The following is an 18,432-nucleotide window of genomic DNA, read 5'->3' on the forward strand; positions in this document are numbered from 1 at the left end:
TTCTAACATGAAGTTTCTGGAGAGTAAGTACCAGCCACAGGAGTTGAAAACACTCTTGAAATCCCTTGAAGCTGGTTTCCTGGGTCACATCCATTCATCTCATTGTGTTCTCTGCTTTAGCACTGAAGCATCTTGAGGTTGGCTCTCCAGTGAGGAGCTGGGGCAGGAGCTGGGTTTATCTCATTGCTCACTGAGGAGGACCCAGGAGGATCACCAGATTTCTTGTGTGTGACCTCTCATGGTTACAGGGCTGGTATTGCTCTGTACCAGCCCTGGTGATACAGGAAAGTGGAGAAGCCAACTACCAGAGGCATCTGGGAAGGAAAGTGAGCTAGAAAATGGATGATGTGGTGACATCCTAACACTGAGTGCTGAGATCCTCTACATGTCCCAGTGCACAACAGCAAGGATGAGTGAATAAGAGTCCTTCTTATCCAGAGACCTCCCTTCCCTCATGCAAGACCCCACATTTGCCTTCAGGAGTAATTCAGCATGTTGGAGGAAGCAAAACCTTGGAAAGACCCTGCAGAAAGGAACACCTGATGAAACCATCCCTTGGATGCTAAACAAGGTTCAAACTGGTATCCACTGTCCGGCAGCACGGTATTTTCCCTGGACCTGATGTCCTCCATCCTCAGGCTCCTTCATCCCCTTCCCCAACCTGCACACTAAGGTGTGAACGAGGATGCCCTTTTGGCAGCATCTTGACCCCAGGGTCCTTGGCCAACTTTTTTCAGCACAGTGGGGTCCCTGTGAGACTCTGCGACAGGGACCAGGGCCTCATTGGCACATGGGGGCACCAGACCCCTCAGGAGCAGAGAGAAGGAGAAAGGAGGGAGAAGGACCCCAGTGCTGGGGTGCACAGCCATCTCCCCAGACCACCGCAGATCCCTTCCAGCACCCCACCACTCAAACCCCTGGGGCTGGATCCTCCAGCACCATCCCTTGGGTGGACACGCTGCCCAAGACAAGCAGCTCCCATGAAGAAGCCGGCATCAGGGGCGAGTGGGGAACACGCCGACGGCCGAGGTGGGGTTGGGGGCTGCCTGCGTCCCCTCCCCGCCATCCCCCACCGAGTGTGCTCTGGCTGTGAGGAGCGCTTGGCTCCACCTTCCGCCCTTCCCTCCCCCGGTGCTAAGCAGCAAAGCCAGCGAGAGGCATCCAGCCGGGGTATTAGTAAAAACCAAGCTCCCTCTAGGAATGGCACTTGCCTGACAGCCTCCCTGCGCCGCGCGCCCCGACGCCACCGGGGCTGGCAGGGAGAACAAGGGGGCCATTGGAATACAAATCACAGCCCTCGCAGGACCTGCCCGGCACCCCGGCCAGCAACGTAAGTCCCTACCTGAGCTTGCTCGCACAGGCGCACACCTTCGCTCCTGCTTCTATCCCCTCTACTTCTACTTTATCCAGTATCCGCAGGGAGGGTCTGTGTCACCCTCTGGAACTGGAGGGATGGATAGCAGCCCTTGCTCTGCTGTTTGCCAGCTAAGCCAAAAGCACGCTTCTCTAGCCTTTCTTTTTATCTTTTCCTAATTTCTTTCTTCTTTTTTCCTCTATTTCGGGGGGGGGGGGGGGGGGGGGATGGGATAGAGAGGCCTTTATTTTTAGTGTTTCTTTCTCCAAGAGGGGAACTTGCTGCACGACAGCAGGGACTTTTAGAGGTGACTGCAGACAGAAGGAGAGAGGAGGAGTGAGTGAGTGGGGCAGGCAACCCATAGCCCAGGCTTGTCTCAAACTTAAACTTGGTTTGTGTTTGTACCTGTAAATACATATATGAATGTGAATATGTGCATGCAGACATGCACACAGATGGGGGGGGGGGGGGGGGGGGCAATGTAGATGTATTTTAAGCCTTCGGTTTATGAGCTGCAAGAAGAGGGTGAGGGATGGGGTGTCCCCACAGCCGGGATTAGGCACTCCAGGTGCGGATCCGGAGCCTGGGCTGTTTTCCTGCCCGGTGCTGCTGCCAGCTCAACTACTCCAAAATCGATCCCTTCTGGTTTATGGATACAGGGCTGGTGCTCTCCCTCCCGTACCTCACCCTGGACACTGTGCTGGCGTTTCTCTGCACACCATCACAAAAACGGGGCAATGCCCCACACAAGTTTTGTAGCTCTCCCTCTATCCCACTCCCTGTGGGGAGCTGCGCCCGGGCAGGATGGTCTGTGCTACTCTCTCCTCAGGTCCCCAGCCCCTCTTATCCCTCTGCCGCAGGCCCCTCCGCACGTCAGCTCCACACGATGCAGAGATAGGGAGCGATATCCCAATTAATCAGGGGCCCCGACCCATCCCAACCCCCATGGATCACGGGTTCTGCGGTGTGCACGGCAATTGCTTTGCTCGCGCTTTTATTGAGTGGCCCCTGCCTCATTGGTCAGCTCTCCAGAGACCCTGGAGTCCCTTTCGCATTTGGTGGTTGCTTCTCCTTTTCTCTCGTTCTACCCCTCTCTTTCTTTCCTTTCTTTCCTTTGTTTTTGTCTTCCTCCCTCCCCTCCCCAGTGGGAAGAAGGACATCAAGAAGGAAGAGGAAGAAGGGTTTGAGCGCAACCATGGCTGACGACCAAGACCTTTCAGAGGTGGAGATGAGCCCCGTGGGCTCTGAAGACCACCACTGCCTCTCACCAGGACCCTCCATGGCGTCAGACAACTCCTCGCACCTCACCGGCTCCGGGAACGGGGACATGGGGAAGGTCAAGAAGGAACAGCAAGACTCGGAGGCGGACGACGACAAGTTCCCCGTGTGCATTCGTGAGGCAGTCAGCCAGGTGCTGAGCGGCTATGACTGGACTCTGGTACCCATGCCCGTCCGGGTCAATGGAAGTAACAAGAGCAAACCCCACGTTAAGCGGCCCATGAACGCCTTCATGGTCTGGGCACAGGCTGCCCGGAGGAAACTGGCTGACCAGTACCCGCATCTCCACAACGCCGAGCTCAGTAAGACCTTGGGGAAGCTCTGGAGGTAAGAGTGTGTGGGCAGAAGGGGAGCACAAGGGTTGAGGTTTGGGGGTGTCCCAGAGAGATAATGTGGTAGGTGGAAGGATGGAGACTTAGCAGGGGCTCCTTGGTGGTGACGGGGCAAGAGTGGTGGTTGAATGTATGAAGGTTTCCCCAGCACAGCTCACATCCATCCTGGGTAGCAGCCCTTTCCATGTGTTTCCCACTAACTTCCCCTGTTGTTCCTGACCAGGACACTCTCGTCTGGGTCCTCTCCTGCCTGACTGCCAGGGTAGATCTTGTTTTCTTGGCTCACCCTCTCTGTTGGGCCAAGTCATGCATTAGAAGGAACCAGGCTGAGCCCCATCGAACTTAACACACTGGTGGCTGCCTCAAGCCTATTTGAAGCTGGGTCCCAATGCTGGGGTTATTTTCTGCACAGCACCACAGAACAAGCAGGAAACCTAGTTACGGTCGAGGAGGAAGGTCAGGGGAAGGGAGCCAGGAAGTCAGAGCCCCCCAGCAGTCCTTCCCAGGACAGTTGCAGTTCCGGCAGGCAATGCAGGTGCAGCGAGATGGACAAGGAGAGACCCTGCTAGAAGGTGCGGCTGAGGTTTAGCAGGAAGAGACCTGCAAAAGTACCAGCCTTGGCAGGCTCTCTTGCAACATGCCGGCTAAAACCATCTCCCTTTGCACCCGGTGAGATGTCCTCCCCTCTTGCTGGCACACCCACGGTCGTCCTTCTGGCCCCAACAGTTTGTTGTGCCCATTTTCATCCCTGGATCTTTCACGTACCCTCCCCAGCCCGCTCCTTCTTCCTCCACAGACCAACAGGCTTCCCGCACTGATCGCAGCTGGCCCCTGGGTGTGCAGAGAGCCCACTGTGCCCAAGCCAGTGTGTCATGCTGGCTGTGCCACTTCTTTCCCTTGTGGTGGTCTCTGCTGATAACCCCACCAACCTGTTACAAACGCCTTCTGCTGCAAGTCCCCAGCCCTGTCCCCCTCCTTGCATTGCACCAAGTGGCACAAATGGGCCCCCCTCATTCTCTCTCCTGCCCTGACAGCATCTCCTGGAGGAAGCCCTCAACCTACGGTGGGCCAAGACACATTTTTCCAAGCAGAAGCAAAACACACACCCCATCCAACAGCTGATGTCGAGGTCTCTTCCTGATTTCAGACCTCCTTGTTCACAAGGAACTGGGATCTAACTTCTCCCTCTGCCCATTTACCCCAACCCGCCAACTTCAAGTGTAACTCCAGCAAAGGGATTTCTTTGTGAAGCAGAAGGCAGGGTGTGATTGCAGATATCTCATCTGTTGCTCCTTCCCGCTTTGTTCCCCACTGCCTTCCCTTCCCTTTACCACTCTGCTGCCTGTCTCTGGACTATGAAGCTGTGCTGGAAGGGGTACGTGTATAGAGGGAACCCATCCTTTTAATTCCCAAAATGTTATATTAAGGTAGTGCTCCTTTATTGCAAAATATTGCCAGATTTTAGAGCAACGGCCTTGCTCCAAGCATTGTATTTCCCTTGAAAATACAGCAGAGCAGTGAAGCTCTCCTTAGGTATTGCATTCAGAGCGCAGGGAGATACAGCTCCCAGCCCACGGCCACATTCATGCACCAACTGCCTCCCTGCTCCCAGGGCATGGCTACCATTACTGCATGCATGGGACTCGGAGCAGGGGACGGTGCCGCCGGACAACAGTCTCGATCCCCTGGTGTTTCTCAGGCAGCATGGGTCAGGCAGAGAAGCTTGCGGGCTCAGGCCTGGGGTTGTTGTGTGCTGCAGTTTGCCACGCAGATGCTTTGCTTGAACACGGCTCCTCTCCGAGTGTCCTTAGTGCAGGCTGTGGCTCTCTGAGCTGTGTCAGCCCCCATGGGGGCCATGCAGCAGAGTAACCTGGCTTATGGGTGCAGTCAGTGTCGGGCCTGGGTAGGACCATGTGCGTGTGTGAGGCTGGGGGAAAATATCAACCAACAGAATGCCGGGGGAGGTGGTCCAAAGGTTACCAGGATAGTAGACCTGTGGTCTTCCAACCACGGTACAGTTTGGTCTGCGCTGAGGTTCCCATTGCCCACATCTATGCTGTCCCCTAAGGTACAGCTCCTACACATTGGTACAACTGCGAGCAGATAGGTTTTGCTCTGGACAGTTTAGTCCCAAATATCTGATGAGGGTCCCTGCAAAGGGCCCTGGATGTTTGCATATCCTCACTCTTACAAGGTGGCCACCCAAACCCTATGCTGCTAGATGCTTTGGAAAACGCAGACAACTCACATTTCCACACGGCTGCTCTGGGCTTACACAGGTAAAGGGCACGTTACGCAGAGGGACAAGTGCTGGTGAGCGTGGAGTCTGCCTGCAGATCACCATTAAACCAAGCATGCCCACAGCAATCGGCGCTGGGTGGGGACAGCAGAGGCTGGGAAATCTTGAAAGGCAGCATCAGACTGACCGATAACCCCAGTGCTGCTTCATTTGCACCTCTGCAAAACAGGCTGCAATGGCCCAGCTTTTCATTGAAACCCGGCATTTGCTTCTGCTCTGTGACACTGCCGTGTCCTCCACGGGCTCCAGTCCCCACTGGGAAAGGCTGCAGGACATAACCTGATGGCCACGCTACCCCCAAGTGCAGTGCCAGGGGGCTTATGGCCCCATACATCTCTCCCAGTCTGTTCCAGCTTGGGCTGTGTGAGGGGTGCAGTCGACAAACCAAACGTTAACCAAAAAGGGTGGTTTCTGTGCTCGGTAGTCATGAAATCTTGCCTTGGCTGCTTTCCTTCCCTGGGGTGGGACGGGGAGCAGCTCTCAAATGGAGGCTGGCTGCTGAAAATGTCGGCATGACTCTCAGCCAAGATGCCAGCCAGCACCACCTCCAGGGCCGAAAACAAGAGAGGCACAGGAAAAAGAAAAGGAAGGCTCAACAGGGAGGAGCGAGGGGACCCAATGGAGGGCTATTTGCTTGAGGATGGCAGCGCCCAAGGAATAAGGTCACATCCACAAAATTCAGGGCCATGGATGTGCAAGGTAGCCTGCCTGGCTACCTTCTGCTCACAGCCAGCCCTTGCCTTGTCTCAACTCTGATGCCTTACCCCATCACCACACTGACTCATCGGTAGCTGAGTCCCGGCACAGGGTCAGGGCTGCCGCGCCGGTCGCCACACAATGCCAGGCGGCAGCAGGGCAGGCTACAAGAGGTGGGCAGATGGATTTTAGCCCTTCTTTCTCCTTCTGGAGCAGGGCACTGGATGGTTGCCCCTCTCCCCTCAACTCTGGCGTGAGCACTTGGTGTCGGGGAGGGTGGTGAGGGCTCCGTTAAACCCCATGAAGGGCTTTGCTCTGTGATCCGTAACTTCTCTGCTCGTGCGAGATTCCTTTGCATTATAGCCTGTGGGGTGTGGGGGGCAGGAGGGGGAGGGCAGGAAGCAAGTGAAATCCAAATCCCCCCAGATCTCCTGGCCTTTGCCTGCTTGCACCAGTTTCACTTTGCTAAAGCCGATTTGAGCTCTTATCCCAGCCGGGGGGGGAGGAGGGAGCAGGCAGCTTTGGAAAGAAGGTAAGGGTGTGGGGAGTGGACTTGTCACTGTCCTGCTGGTGCCACTGCCCATGGCCTACAGCCCTCTTGCTCCGAGAGATGCCCACATAGAAACAGACCTCTCATGCCCAACCACAGCATCTCATTAGGTTTAGCACCATTCAGGTTGGGCATGCGGGCAGCCTTGAAGTGTCCTGGATTGCAAGGCTGCAGGTTTTGCCTGCATTCTCCATCTCCCATGAAGATGAGGTATTCTACAAAGATGAAGGTTTTGCCAAGGCAAAGTTGCCTTCCAGTCCACAACGCCTACAAGGGTTGGCCATGATGTCCCTTTGGAAGGCCATCTGGAGCAGCACAGGCTGCAGGATTAGAGCACTCTGGGATACGTGAGCATAGTGTATGGTGGCAGGAGGGAGGCAGGAAAACTGGTGTTGGATTCTCAGCGGCTCAATTGCCTTAATCTCTGGGATTACGGCAGTGGAGGAATGTGGTGTGTGGCCACGACCTGTTCAGGCTGCCTGGGCTGAATCCAGGTCAGCATCGTAATGGGCTCCAGCCCATGCCATACACCTCTGGCTGACAGCTGAGGGGATGCACAAGGAGCAGGGGGAAACCGAGTGCTTAGGAACCAACCCAGTACTTGCTGGCAACCCTATATGCTCCTTGAGCCATGCCTCCTCTTTGTCTCTTTCAGGCCAGTTCAGGCCTTTTTCCTCAGTGCCTACAGCTTAACAAAATTGGTCACATTTTAGTGCTAAGGGCTTCAGGGGCATCGAGGTGCTAGCACAATCCCACTGCCAGGTAGTTCTTTTGTTGGGGAGAAAAAGGCGTGGACATCCCATAAATGGAGGGTTTTTTGCCATTTGGGAGCCCTGCCATTCCTAACGGCTGTTGGAGTTGCAAGTCATGGGAAGATTGGTCCCTTCCGAGAGCACTGGTTTCTGGTTGGAAGCAGGATGACCTTGAGTCACAAGAGTATTTGAGGGGCAAAATCATAACATGAAACTGAAGTGCTTACAGCTAAGACGCTGCTAGAGGCTTGAATAATGAGGCTGATCTCATCTTCAAGTGCTCTGAGCCATCCTGCCCGCATATTTCACCATTTCCGTGGAAAGCCCATTTTAACTAGAGCAGCCCATGACCTGGCAGGAATAGAGAGAAGGAGCTTGTTTCTGCAGTGTTTTTCATCCAGAGACCAAAGCTCATCTATTTCTATACGCCTAGCAATGTAGCAGCTAAATTTTTTACAACTGCTTGGCTAAATGCAAGAAGGGCTGGTCCTTCGTGGTTCATCCTTTTGCATTATCCATATCTAAGGTGAGCAGAAGCTCCAGGAGCAGCAGAATGCACTAGTTTCCTGCTTTGAAGTTTTCTTCAGTTTGCTCTTAGGATATTGCAAGATGCTCAAAGGCCCAGCAAGCTCCATGCAGCAACATGGGTACTGGGAAGCCAACACCATTTGCTGCCACTTGTGCTCAGCAGAGCCTCTAACTTCAAGCAGAGCCTATGGAGGGGTGGGAGATTAAACTGGAATATATGCAGTCTAGGGAAGAGCAGGAGACATGTGGGAGGCAGGACCAGAGGTAGCAAAGGTGTGCCACACTGCCTTAGTCCGAAGGATGATCCCAACTGCTCTTAATTTGCCCAAAGTCCTTCAAAACAGATCTTCCAGCCTTATTTTACGCAGCTATGAAAGGCTGCACTTTGCTTTTGGGGAATGTAAGACTGGGTGTTGAACTGACTGAAGTGAGAAGCATCATGCAGCTGGGGCAGGGGGACCCAGTGCTGGCACTAACCAGTGTCGGGGCTTAATGATTAACAAGGAGGATGAAAATATTACCATCTCACTGAAAACACTTCCAAGCTTTCCCTGTTGTTCTGGGAAATACCCTCAATGGCGCCACACCCTGACATCTGGATTTACACACTGTGTCCCACGATGCTGTGTACAGACGTGGGGGGGGTGCTGACATACCTGCCCCTCTTCTTCCCTTCTTCTTTACCACCTTGGTGTCTGCAGGCTGCTGAACGAAAGCGACAAGCGGCCCTTTATCGAGGAGGCGGAGAGGCTGCGGATGCAGCACAAGAAGGACCATCCCGATTACAAGTACCAGCCCCGCCGCCGGAAAAACGGCAAGGCCACGCAGGGCGAGGGTGAAGGCCAAGTGGAGGGGGAGGCCGGTGGGGCTGCTGCCATTCAGGCCCACTACAAGAACCCCCACCTGGATCACAGGCATCCCGGCGAAGGGTCGCCCATGTCCGATGGTCATCCGGATCACTCCTCAGGTGAGTCTCAGGTCTCTGTAATCCTACTCACAGGTTACAGCCTACTCAGAGGCTCATAACAGACAAGTCATCAAGGTGAAAGCCTCAGCAATGTGGTTCACACCTTGCTCGTGATCCAACAAACTGCTGGAGCCAGCGGTATAGGGACGTGCTTGAGTTTCACAGGTGCTTGCATTCTCTGGTCAGGCAAGGTATTGCTGCACTCTCCTATTTACTTCCACGAGATTATAGAAAAAGGTTTGGTTTTGGCTGGCGGCTTCTCTCCCTCCACTGAAGTCTCCAGTCTAATGGTCGCTGGCATAGTGGGAGGAGTGGAGCTGGGCTGTGTATAAAGCCAGGCCTAAAGCAGTAACTCACCTCTTCTCTCTCTTTCCTCCTCAAAACGTTTTTCAAGTTGCAGGTCAGAGCCATGGGCCCCCAACACCTCCTACCACCCCTAAAACCGAGATGCAGGCAGGCAAAGCTGACTCCAAGAGAGAAGGGCGTTCCCTGGGGGAAGGGGGAAAGCCACACATTGACTTTGGCAATGTGGACATCGGAGAGATCAGCCACGAAGTGATGTCCAACATGGAGACCTTTGATGTCAATGAATTCGACCAGTACCTGCCGCCCAACGGACATGCCGGCCACCCAGGCCATGTTGGGGGCTACGCGGCAGCGGCGGCTGCTGGCTATGGCCTCGGGAGCGCACTGGCTGCAGCCAGTGGACACTCTGCCTGGATCTCCAAGCAGCACGGAGTCTCCTTGTCCACTGCCACCTCATCGGTGGTGGACTCCAAGGCCCAGGTGAAAACGGAGGGGTCTGCTCCTGGAGGTCATTACACCGACCAGCCCTCCACCTCCCAGATAGCTTATACATCCCTGAGTCTGCCCCACTATGGCTCGGCCTTCCCCTCCATCTCCAGGCCACAGTTTGACTACCCGGACCACCAGCCCTCGGGACCCTACTACAGCCATTCCACCCAAGCCTCTGGCCTCTACTCGGCCTTCTCCTATATGGGACCTTCCCAACGTCCCCTTTACACTGCCATCTCTGACCCTGCACCCTCCGTGCCACAGTCCCATAGCCCCACACATTGGGAACAGCCCGTGTATACGACTCTCTCCAGACCGTAGGGAATGGGGAACAGTGACCGAAGCGGCGATGGAAAGGCTCCGAAGAATCAGCACAGGCAGAAGAGCCTCCGAACTCCGAGGTCACTCAGTGCCATCCAGCCACCAGAACTCACTGAGTATACAGAAGTGCCTTTCTTGACCCCGGCTATCGCTGGCTCACCCGCCTAGAGGAAGGTTTTTCGTCCTTTCGCCCTGTACCAATTTCAAGCATGCAAGCCACGCGATTGGCTTGCAACACCTTATTGGCCTTCTAGATGAGGAGGATTCTAGACATGGAGTGACTGGTCCATGGTGGGTTTCGCTGTGTGCACCCTGGACTGTGCGATGAGAGAGACTGTCCTTTCCTTTCCCTCCCCAGACTGCTCCAGGGAGTTAGCAAGTGTTCCCAACAGGCCGCAATGGCCAACACTTTCTCACCTGCTGCGGGTGAAGGGTGGTTGCTCGGACTTGGTGAACTTGTTACGCGAGGAGTAGTGGGGAGGATGGCATGGCCAGCTTCCTTGTGATCAGTGTTGTGCAGCAGTCCTGCCTAAGATTCACACATGCATGAATCTTGAACTTTGTTGGAAGACCAACCTACGCTTGCTTCCCTGCTGATTTCCACAGCTGCATCCTAGTTTTAATTCCCACCTCTTCTCTCCATCTTGTCTCTGTTTAATCCCACACTCTTTCCTGCATGGAAATTTTAATGCCTGCCTGAACAACACATAGGACTCAGGAACCCTAGTGTTACTCATACCACAGCCCGCGTGTTCATGTATGGAGGTGCAGAAGTGGGGAAGGACCAGTGAATCACTAAGGTGCTGTGGGTGAATCCTCCTTTTTTACAATTACTCTATATTGTTCATTTATGTCTGGCATTTCAGTCTTTTCTAATCTCTCCAGTATCCCAAACAACCTCTAGACAAACTTTGTCCTTGCTCTTCCATGTCTGACTGTGCACTGCCTGAAACTAAGAGGCACCAAGAAAGTTACTATGCACTTGCCAAGACCCCAAGTCAATTCCAACACTGTCTTCGAACGCCCACTCCAAACTCAGGCTGATGGGCTGTGCATCCCCACATGTTTGTTCACCATGTCTTCCAGTCAACAACTCCCTCCTACCTATGCTGAGGATGGAAAGATACTCCTGCAGCTTTAAGCAAGGTAGATATGCATCCAGTCTTGGACTAGTGTAAGGAAGAGAACCCTATTTAGGTGCAAAGGAACTTGATTTCCCCTTTGGGTTTCAAACTGGAATTCACCAGCTCTTGCAGTCAAATCAAGTTCTTGTTTTTAGCCCAACACCTGTGGACAGTCTGCTTACTTCTTTGTCACCTCCAGGACTGGAATGGTTTGTCATGCCAGGGAGTGAACTGGCACAAAAGTTGCTGCAGGAAAAGATGACTCCTGGCAATTGATCAGAGAGACATGTCGTGAGACCTTCCAATGGATATTCCCGTCTAGAAAGACAAAATGCTCTGACCAAACGTGGACTGTGATCGGTACCACTGTACCCCTCTGCTGATATGACTGTCAGATGCCTTTCCTGCCTCCCTTAGCTATGGATGACTTATCCTTGTGGTGTCTGAAAAGATCATGTAGAATGTTTGCTCCTTGTACGCATGTAACCTCTTCCAGCCCTGTCCCCTTATTTATGCAAGTAGCACCTTCCTCTCCCACCTCCCTTTCCCCAGTCTTATGCCATCCTAGCACCATTAACTCTGCATTAAACATATGGAATAATAAACTTAAAAGTTTCATTTTCATGTGTCTGGGGTTTTTTGACCTCTTTCATGCAAGCCTCTGTTTTTTTCCCAGTAATTGCAAGGATGGGTGATACCACCACCACACGGATCCTGTGCACAGCCTCCCTCTGCCTGTCATGAAAATGATACAGGCAGAACTCTGACTGGCTTTACCAGACTCCTTCATGGAGATGAAACTCCTCTTCTGTTCATACCCCAGCTCCAGTCATTTCTTCAGTGAGAGATGTAGTAGCACTCATTTCAGTTCTTCAGCTAAGATTCAGCACATGCAATTAGGAAAAGCACTGTTTTGCATGTGTTTAACCCAAGAATTTCTTAGTGTGACTGTTAATGCTCTGCAGAATAGGAGCGTGGGGTTTCTTGTCTTGTTTTCTTCCTCATCACCAGGCGGCAGATGGCATGCTTTCAAAACTCCCAAACCCCAAACTTCCCCACAAATGCAAATTCATGCATTTTGGAAGCAACCATTAATTTCTCTGTAGAATCTCAACACCCTGGCCTCTTGCCTTCCACACATGAGAACCTAAATACAAATGCTCATACACAGTATATTCAAGAATAGATGTATAACACCTTCTTACTTGTTGAAGAAAACATCCTGGGTGTAAAGTCCTGAGAGGTTATCTGAAGATATTTGGAAAGAAAACGTACAGCAGATTTTAGTCTGCTTAAGAACATCTCTCAAGGCCAATGGTAGCAAGGTAGGATTTCAATTAACACACACATACAATCATAAACTGATTACAAAGAGTTTCAATGCTGATGCGTGTGATCCATCCAGTGAGTTCGTGTTCACTAAAGGCTTTCTGTGTGAGTGGAGTAAGCAGGATGTCTAGGAACTGTTGAACATGTTCAAAGGCTTTTACAACTTACAGCACTATTTGGATGAAGTCCTGTATAGGGCCAAGAGCAACAGCAGAACAGCTCAATGCATCTAACGAGGGTGATGCCAGCTGAAGAGCTCCATGCCAAATAGAACTGCGGCCATTCACTGGAGAGGAGGATAAATCTCTACCCACAAATTACAGGCTGTGGGAAGAGTCCAGAAGGGAAATACTGCACCCCTGAGCAGGTCAGGAGCATGTGTGGGAAAGAAGGGAAGCTATGGTGGAGTTAAGAGGTAGGAGAGCTGATCACAAGGGTGGGAGACAGAAGGAACATGGTATCAATGAACAGAAGAGCAGGAAAAGAAAGGTCTTAACCCCACACAGGTAGTCTTCTCCAGCTCTTCAAAAAGCAAATGAAGAAAGAAGTGAGTGAACTCTGCCCCAACCATTCTCTAATGGAAGGGGATGCCTCCTCTCATCTAGGAGTGTCCTAACAACTAGGACAGGACTGAGATCACTGCTGGTAACACAGGGGTTAACCACTCCTCTTGCAGCATAGAAGGAGCTGGCCCGGCATCCTTCCCTATCCCTTTAATCGTATCTGATACAGATGCAAGGCTGGGGAGGGGAGGCGGGGAGGAACAAAGAAGTCATTTAAAAAAAAAGAAAAAAAGGACAAGAAAACGACCCCCGCACTCCATGGCAGACGCCAAAATGATTGCACAAAGGCACCATTTCAGGGCTGAAATTTCACCGCACCAACGTGATTAAAGGATTCCATGGAGGGTGGGGGGAGAAGGCTGAAGGCCACAGTGCTGCAAATTAACCTTTTCTTGGTAAGGATGGCCTGGACCAGGAAGCATTTGTGTGCCTTCCAGTCAACCCCCTTCCCACACCTGCAAGCATCTCCACATTCCCTTTGACCTGGGACCCGTTCAGCTCTGGCATTTTTGCCTCCAAAACCAGCCCCTCCTGTGCACACCAACAGAGGAAGGATGGATGCTTTTACAGGGAGCAGTAAGAGAATGACATTCATGGTTGGTTATATGAGCCGAGCTCCCAGGCAGGTGGATGTACACTCCCTCTTTGGGACATGGATGCTCACGTGCAGGCACTGACTACACACACAGTATGGAGAATGCACATTTTATATAGACACACAAGCTTTAATACAAAGTAGTTGGACACATTCTTTCTGAAACAGCATAAAGAGAAAAATTAATGTAAAGCAGAAAGCATAGGTGAGGTGCACCTTCCCCCTTCTTCTCCTTAAAAAACAGAAATTCCAAGGTCACTTTTTAATATGATAATTGAGAAAGACTTGGCCCAAGAGCTCAGATCTTCCTCAGGCAGAGCAAGAACCTTGGGGCACAGAGATAAAGAAATGAAAACTAGGTAGTGGCTGGCTGGAAGCCCTTGCAGATTGTAATGCATCCACCCAACTCTTGACTTAAGCATATAACCTCTCCGCACATCAGAGATGAGAGTGCAGGCACCTGAAGAGGACAACTGACTGATCTTCCATCACACTACAGATTAAAGGAACTCTAGGATTTAACTACAGTTGTGCCACCATAAGAGACACCAGAGTATGCACAACTGAGATGGCTGGAGAGCACCCACACACCCAGGACCATCCATCCCACCACATGTCAGAGAAAGGCTGTACGAGGAGCAAGCTCAGCAACAACCTACAGCTGCTGAACTGGTAGGACTGTGAGTGGTGACCGCGCTTCCGGCTGGGGCAGTGCCACTGAAAGGGGATCCCCACTTCTGATAAGCAGCAGGAGCAGGGAAACAATAGGCGATTTGATGAGAGCTGCTCTATGATACTCCTGAGAAGCCCCACAGCCAGCCCCAGCCAGAGAGGAAATTGGGGGTTTCCACAGCAACCTGCTGAGGGCACAAAGGCCCAACTGTCTAGAGGGAAGCAATGGAGGTGTCTCAGCACTCATGTTTTAAGAAGAGACGGGGTGGAAGGCTGGAATCTTTCTGAAGCCAAGTACCTGCAAGAGCATTTTTGTACAGCAGGAGCTTAATTGGCTCTTGGTCCTATAACCAGGGAGGAGCAGTGCTGAAGGAAGAGGAAACAGTTACTGCAGTCCTGAGCCTAGCTAACAGGTATGCTCAAGACCGCACCTTATCAGGTGACAAAAAAGCTGCACTTGGCTTCCGATCTTATTAACATAGCCCATGACACAGAAACAAAGAATGATGACCAAACTGGTAGAGAGAAGTATGAAAGTCTTCTCTTGGGCATGTAAGACTGAGATGAAAGAGAAGGCGGAAGGAAAAAAACCCAAACACATTTAACTTAAAATAAGGGGGTGTGTGTCATAATTTATTTACATAAACAAAAATAGAAGCATCTCCGGAGAAGGAAAGAACCAAAACAATAGCTGGAGGCTGCTCAGTCTGTGATAATTAACTCATCCACACCCCAGTCCTCGTAGCTCCCGTCTGGTAGGTAACGACGGATGATTATGGGGATCTTGCGGGCTCTGAAGGGAGGACAGAGATGTGAACAGAAATGCCAGAGCATTTGCACTGTACCACTTGAGCAGGCAATGGGAACTGGGGTGCTTAGTGGCTTCAGTAAAGTCATGAGGTTTAACTGAGAGATCTGTGTAGCAACAGTGATTTAGCATTACACAACAGAGGGAAGTCCCAGCAACCTTCTCTCTTTCGTAAGTGCAAAGCACTGAGCACTCTTAAAACAACCAAAGACCTATGGGTCAACCCCCTATTGCTAATGCAGGAGTTGAGACCTGTGATCTGAACCCACTATGAGGCAGCACCAAGCATCTAATACAGATATGGGGGGGAGGGAATCATAAAGGGACTTGAACAAATCCACTTTTTGTTTGATGAAAGATTTTTCCCCACAAGATGCTACAAAAGTAGCAGAACTGTGAGAACCTTCATAACAAATCGGTATTCACAGACTATTTTGCACCCTGAGAGCATCAGTTACATTTTAAGAAGGATACATGCACTAAGGACTATTAAGGTATCAAAAGCTGGTACAGCTGAGGTAGAGCACAGCATCTGCTAACAGTGCTTCCAATTACAAAGCAAGAAACAGCTAAACAGAATTAAACTTAATGGAAATAGACTTAAGTCAGCAGAATGCATCAGTCTGGAATCTAAGCAGGGCATCAGGTTTCAACCATATCAGACTTGCAAAGAGATATAATTTCTTTAGTGATCACATTCAGGGCCGCTGTTTTTCCAGTAGCAAAGTAGTTCCCTCATGCCGAGAATTACAATGCAATTTTGGCACAGAATAGGATGCCACTATACTTTTGTCACACCCTGACTTACTGCTAGAGCTCACAATCAGACATTACTCTGGCTGAGCTTAGAGATTAGGAACGTGACCCGAGGAGGTTTTGGCAATGATAAAGGGAGCTGTAATAGATGTAAAATCTGCAAGAGCAACTGCAGTGGGGGAGCAAAGGGACAGTTCAGTTCAACAACAGGGACTTGATCAGTAAACAGAACCCAGGTGCTCTGCTTGAAGGATCCTTGCATGTGATCCAGGTCACTGACCACGCAGGACAACTGCAGGCCACGTGGGAGCTCTGCTGTGGAATGGTGGGCCTGTAAGTGATGATCCAAAAGCTGCCTCTGCTACAGTCAGAAGGGATTTATTTATCTTTCTGTATGCAGGGGATGTGCCTCTCCATAATAAACCAAATGTACAAAGGTGTGGGAAAAGAACATTCTTAAGAGGGTCTCCACACCATCAGCGCAACCCTTATTCCATTTTTTGCCAGTACTTCATTTGAACCCAGGTCTGTTCAGATGGCTGCTTCAAATCAGCTTCTTTCAGGAAATTAAACTGATTCCAGAAAGATGAGGACCTTGGGTTCTCATCAGAGAAATAAAGAACACTTGGGTTCCAAAGTAAAAGAGGTGAAAGCATTCATATCATTACTGCTTTGCATGAGCAACTAGGATGGAAAACTGCAGCTGCAAGAAGTCCCAAGGTGAAAAAGGGGATGGGAACTGTAGTACTCACTGTTATAAAAAATAAAGTGTACCAATAGCAGCATTGTTACTGAAATCAATATTGTCTTGGAATAAACTGCTATATGCTGGGATGAGGAAAAGACCACTGTTTTTACGGAATCAATACACTCACCACCAAAGCCTAGGACTTACTTGAGTTCTTTCATGGCAATCAGCAAGGGGTCTGTCTCTCCTTCCAACTCCACCATCACAGGGGCACACATCCTGGGACACAACATCAGTAATCATGAGTTAGAACATCAACAATCATCAACACACAGAGGGGGAAAAGGGACATCTAAGGCTTTGTTTGGGGGAAATGAGAAGCTGAATTTATGATGCACCCTACTTTTAAGAAGCAAAGATTAAGCATTTTGCAGAGGGTGGTAACAACCAAGCAAATGTGGGTGACCACATCTGCCCATGAGGCAGCAGCAAAAAAGTTCACATTATGTGTGGGTAAGACCACTGGAGGCTGCTGCTGGCCAAGTTCAGCACTGAAGGCAGAATATGTAGGTGAAACAGAACCAAGGGCCAGTGTTCTGGATTAAACACAGGGCATGGGCCTATCTCATCTCCCCCATTTTTCTGGCCTTCCACCAGTTGAAAGAATGCACATGAAATAGCTTTACAGAGTGCACACTGTGGGAAGAGTAGCTTAGCAAAGGAAAGATCTGATCACCACCTATGAGCTTCTAAACAATGTAGAGGAGAAGCATCATTCTGAGGGTGGATTTAACGAAGGTGAAACTCAGAGATGTGCTTTCAGACAAACCTTGCTGCTAATAATCCTGCTCACAAGCTGTTTTTTCAAAAAACAAAGCTTTTTGATACGCATTATTAAAATAAATCTAGGCAGGTAAATGAATGAAGTTGAGAGCAGCCAGTCTTAGCAGCACTTAAGACTAGGATTTAGATGTTATCTATTATAAATGAGACCTTACCAATTCAAATACTTGATAAAACAACAGCTTGTCACAATGCAACTGCACTCAAACAGGCTTCAGGTTGCTTATTTCATTCCCAATTCCTATGGCTCTGTGCTAACAACTGAAGATATTCTGGAGCATCCCTTCCTCCAACACTGGCTGTTGCAAACCAGTTCTGAGCTTTTCAGACCACACTGGCTCCCTCAGGAAAGCCAGCAACCAGAATCTGCTTGTCACATTCCCTACTATTTTGCCTGACCTAGGAAAGGTCACTGCAGCTGGTGAATACTCCCGTCTGTAAGCACAAGTACCACGCTCTCAGCCAAGAAGAGACAGAGAGCCTTCAGGTGCAACTAGGAGCTCCAGCAGTGATCAAGATGGTGATCTGCAAGCTCAGGTAAGGGACCATATAAGTCCTGGAAGTTTTTAAGGAAAGAGGATGCTCAGGACGTGGCGATGCTCAGGACAGAGAGGGAAATACTCACGCTATCTGGAGGGCACGTGTGCCCAGCACTCTGGCTCGCTCATACTTGGTCATGTAGGGGGTAGTGATCCTCTTCTGGTTCGCTTGCTGCCGCTCTCCGGACGGCAGGATCTCCACGTTCTCCTGTCCCTCCTGCGAGAAGAACACCAGCGCTGCAGCTCAGCTGCGCCTACCACCGCGGCCTGAAGGCGATGGCAACACCCCGAGGCTTCCCCAGCCCCACCGACCGCCCGCCCAGACAGGCAGAGCGGGGCACCCACCTCCTCCGCGTTCTCCAGGTCCTCCAGGCCCTCATCCTCCTCCACGTCATCGAAGTCGTCCCCGTCAAAGCTGCGGGAAACACATGCAAGTTAAGGGGCGGGTCAAACAGAGCCTGTTCCCCCCCCCCATCCTCGCTTCCCCTCTTTTCCTTTTCCCTTCCCCGTCCCTCCCGCCCGATCCAGCTCTCACTTGTCCTCGTTATCGGACATGTTGCCTCCCCTCCGCCTCCTCTCCCGGCGGAAGTAGGAGCCACATCCGGGTACTCACTACGACGTTTCCGGACGTGCTCTGGCGGCG

The 18,432-nt window shown here is 51.2% G+C and overlaps 2 protein-coding genes across 5 annotated transcripts; one reads left to right on the top strand and one right to left on the bottom strand.

The window, feature by feature from the left end:
* The first annotated feature begins 961 nt into the window (after positions 1-961).
* Positions 962-11,614, top strand: SOX10 (SRY-box transcription factor 10). 3 transcript variants are annotated; one of them, XM_057420704.1, is made up of 4 exons: positions 962-1,330; positions 2,500-2,959; positions 8,491-8,756; positions 9,157-11,614. In XM_057420704.1, exons 2-4 carry the CDS (start codon positions 2,550-2,552, stop codon positions 9,870-9,872), a joined length of 1,392 nt encoding a protein of 463 aa, XP_057276687.1. In that variant the 5' UTR covers positions 962-1,330; positions 2,500-2,549; the 3' UTR covers positions 9,873-11,614. The 3 variants fall into 3 exon arrangements, with proteins under 3 accessions (XP_057276687.1, XP_057276685.1, XP_057276686.1); XM_057420702.1 differs by having other exon boundaries at positions 965-1,330; positions 9,151-11,614; XM_057420703.1 differs by lacking the exon at positions 962-1,330 and having other exon boundaries at positions 2,082-2,959; positions 9,151-11,614.
* Positions 11,065-18,421, bottom strand: POLR2F (RNA polymerase II, I and III subunit F). 2 transcript variants are annotated; one of them, XM_057420723.1, is made up of 5 exons: positions 18,325-18,421; positions 18,135-18,204; positions 17,876-18,006; positions 16,615-16,686; positions 11,065-11,261 (listed from the first exon to the last, which is right to left on the bottom strand). In XM_057420723.1, the coding sequence occupies exons 1-5, from the start codon at positions 18,342-18,344 to the stop codon at positions 11,186-11,188; spliced, it is 369 nt and encodes a 122-aa protein (XP_057276706.1). In that variant the 5' UTR covers positions 18,345-18,421; the 3' UTR covers positions 11,065-11,185. The 2 variants fall into 2 exon arrangements, with proteins under 2 accessions (XP_057276706.1, XP_057276705.1); XM_057420722.1 differs by lacking the exon at positions 11,065-11,261 and adding an exon at positions 13,578-14,948 and having other exon boundaries at positions 18,325-18,413.
* Between the last annotated feature and the right edge of the window lie 11 nt (positions 18,422-18,432).

This window comes from Pezoporus wallicus, unplaced genomic scaffold (assembly GCF_028554395.1).
Source record: "Pezoporus wallicus isolate ANWC-B61680 ecotype Strahan unplaced genomic scaffold, APGP_CSIRO_Pwel_v1 contig_2871, whole genome shotgun sequence".
Classification (NCBI taxonomy): Eukaryota; Metazoa; Chordata; class Aves; order Psittaciformes; family Psittacidae; genus Pezoporus; species Pezoporus wallicus.

Bases quoted from the DNA above. Each gene is read 5' to 3' on its own strand.
- SOX10 (XM_057420702.1), top strand. From the start codon at position 2,550: ATGGCTGACGACCAAGACCTTTCAGAGGTGGAGATGAGCCCCGTGGGC. The intron at 2,960-8,490 runs GTAAGAGTGTGT...TGGTGTCTGCAG, and splicing joins ACCTTGGGGAAGCTCTGGAG to GCTGCTGAACGAAAGCGACA. The intron at 8,757-9,150 runs GTGAGTCTCAGG...ACGTTTTTCAAG, and splicing joins TCATCCGGATCACTCCTCAG to TTGCAGGTCAGAGCCATGGG.
- POLR2F (XM_057420722.1), bottom strand. From the start codon at position 18,344: ATGTCCGATAACGAGGACAA. The intron at 18,007-18,134 runs GTGGGTGCCCCG...TTCTTCTCGCAG, and splicing joins ACCTGGAGAACGCGGAGGAG to GAGGGACAGGAGAACGTGGA. The intron at 14,949-16,614 runs GTAAGTCCTAGG...TCCTCCCTTCAG, and splicing joins ATTGCCATGAAAGAACTCAA to AGCCCGCAAGATCCCCATAA.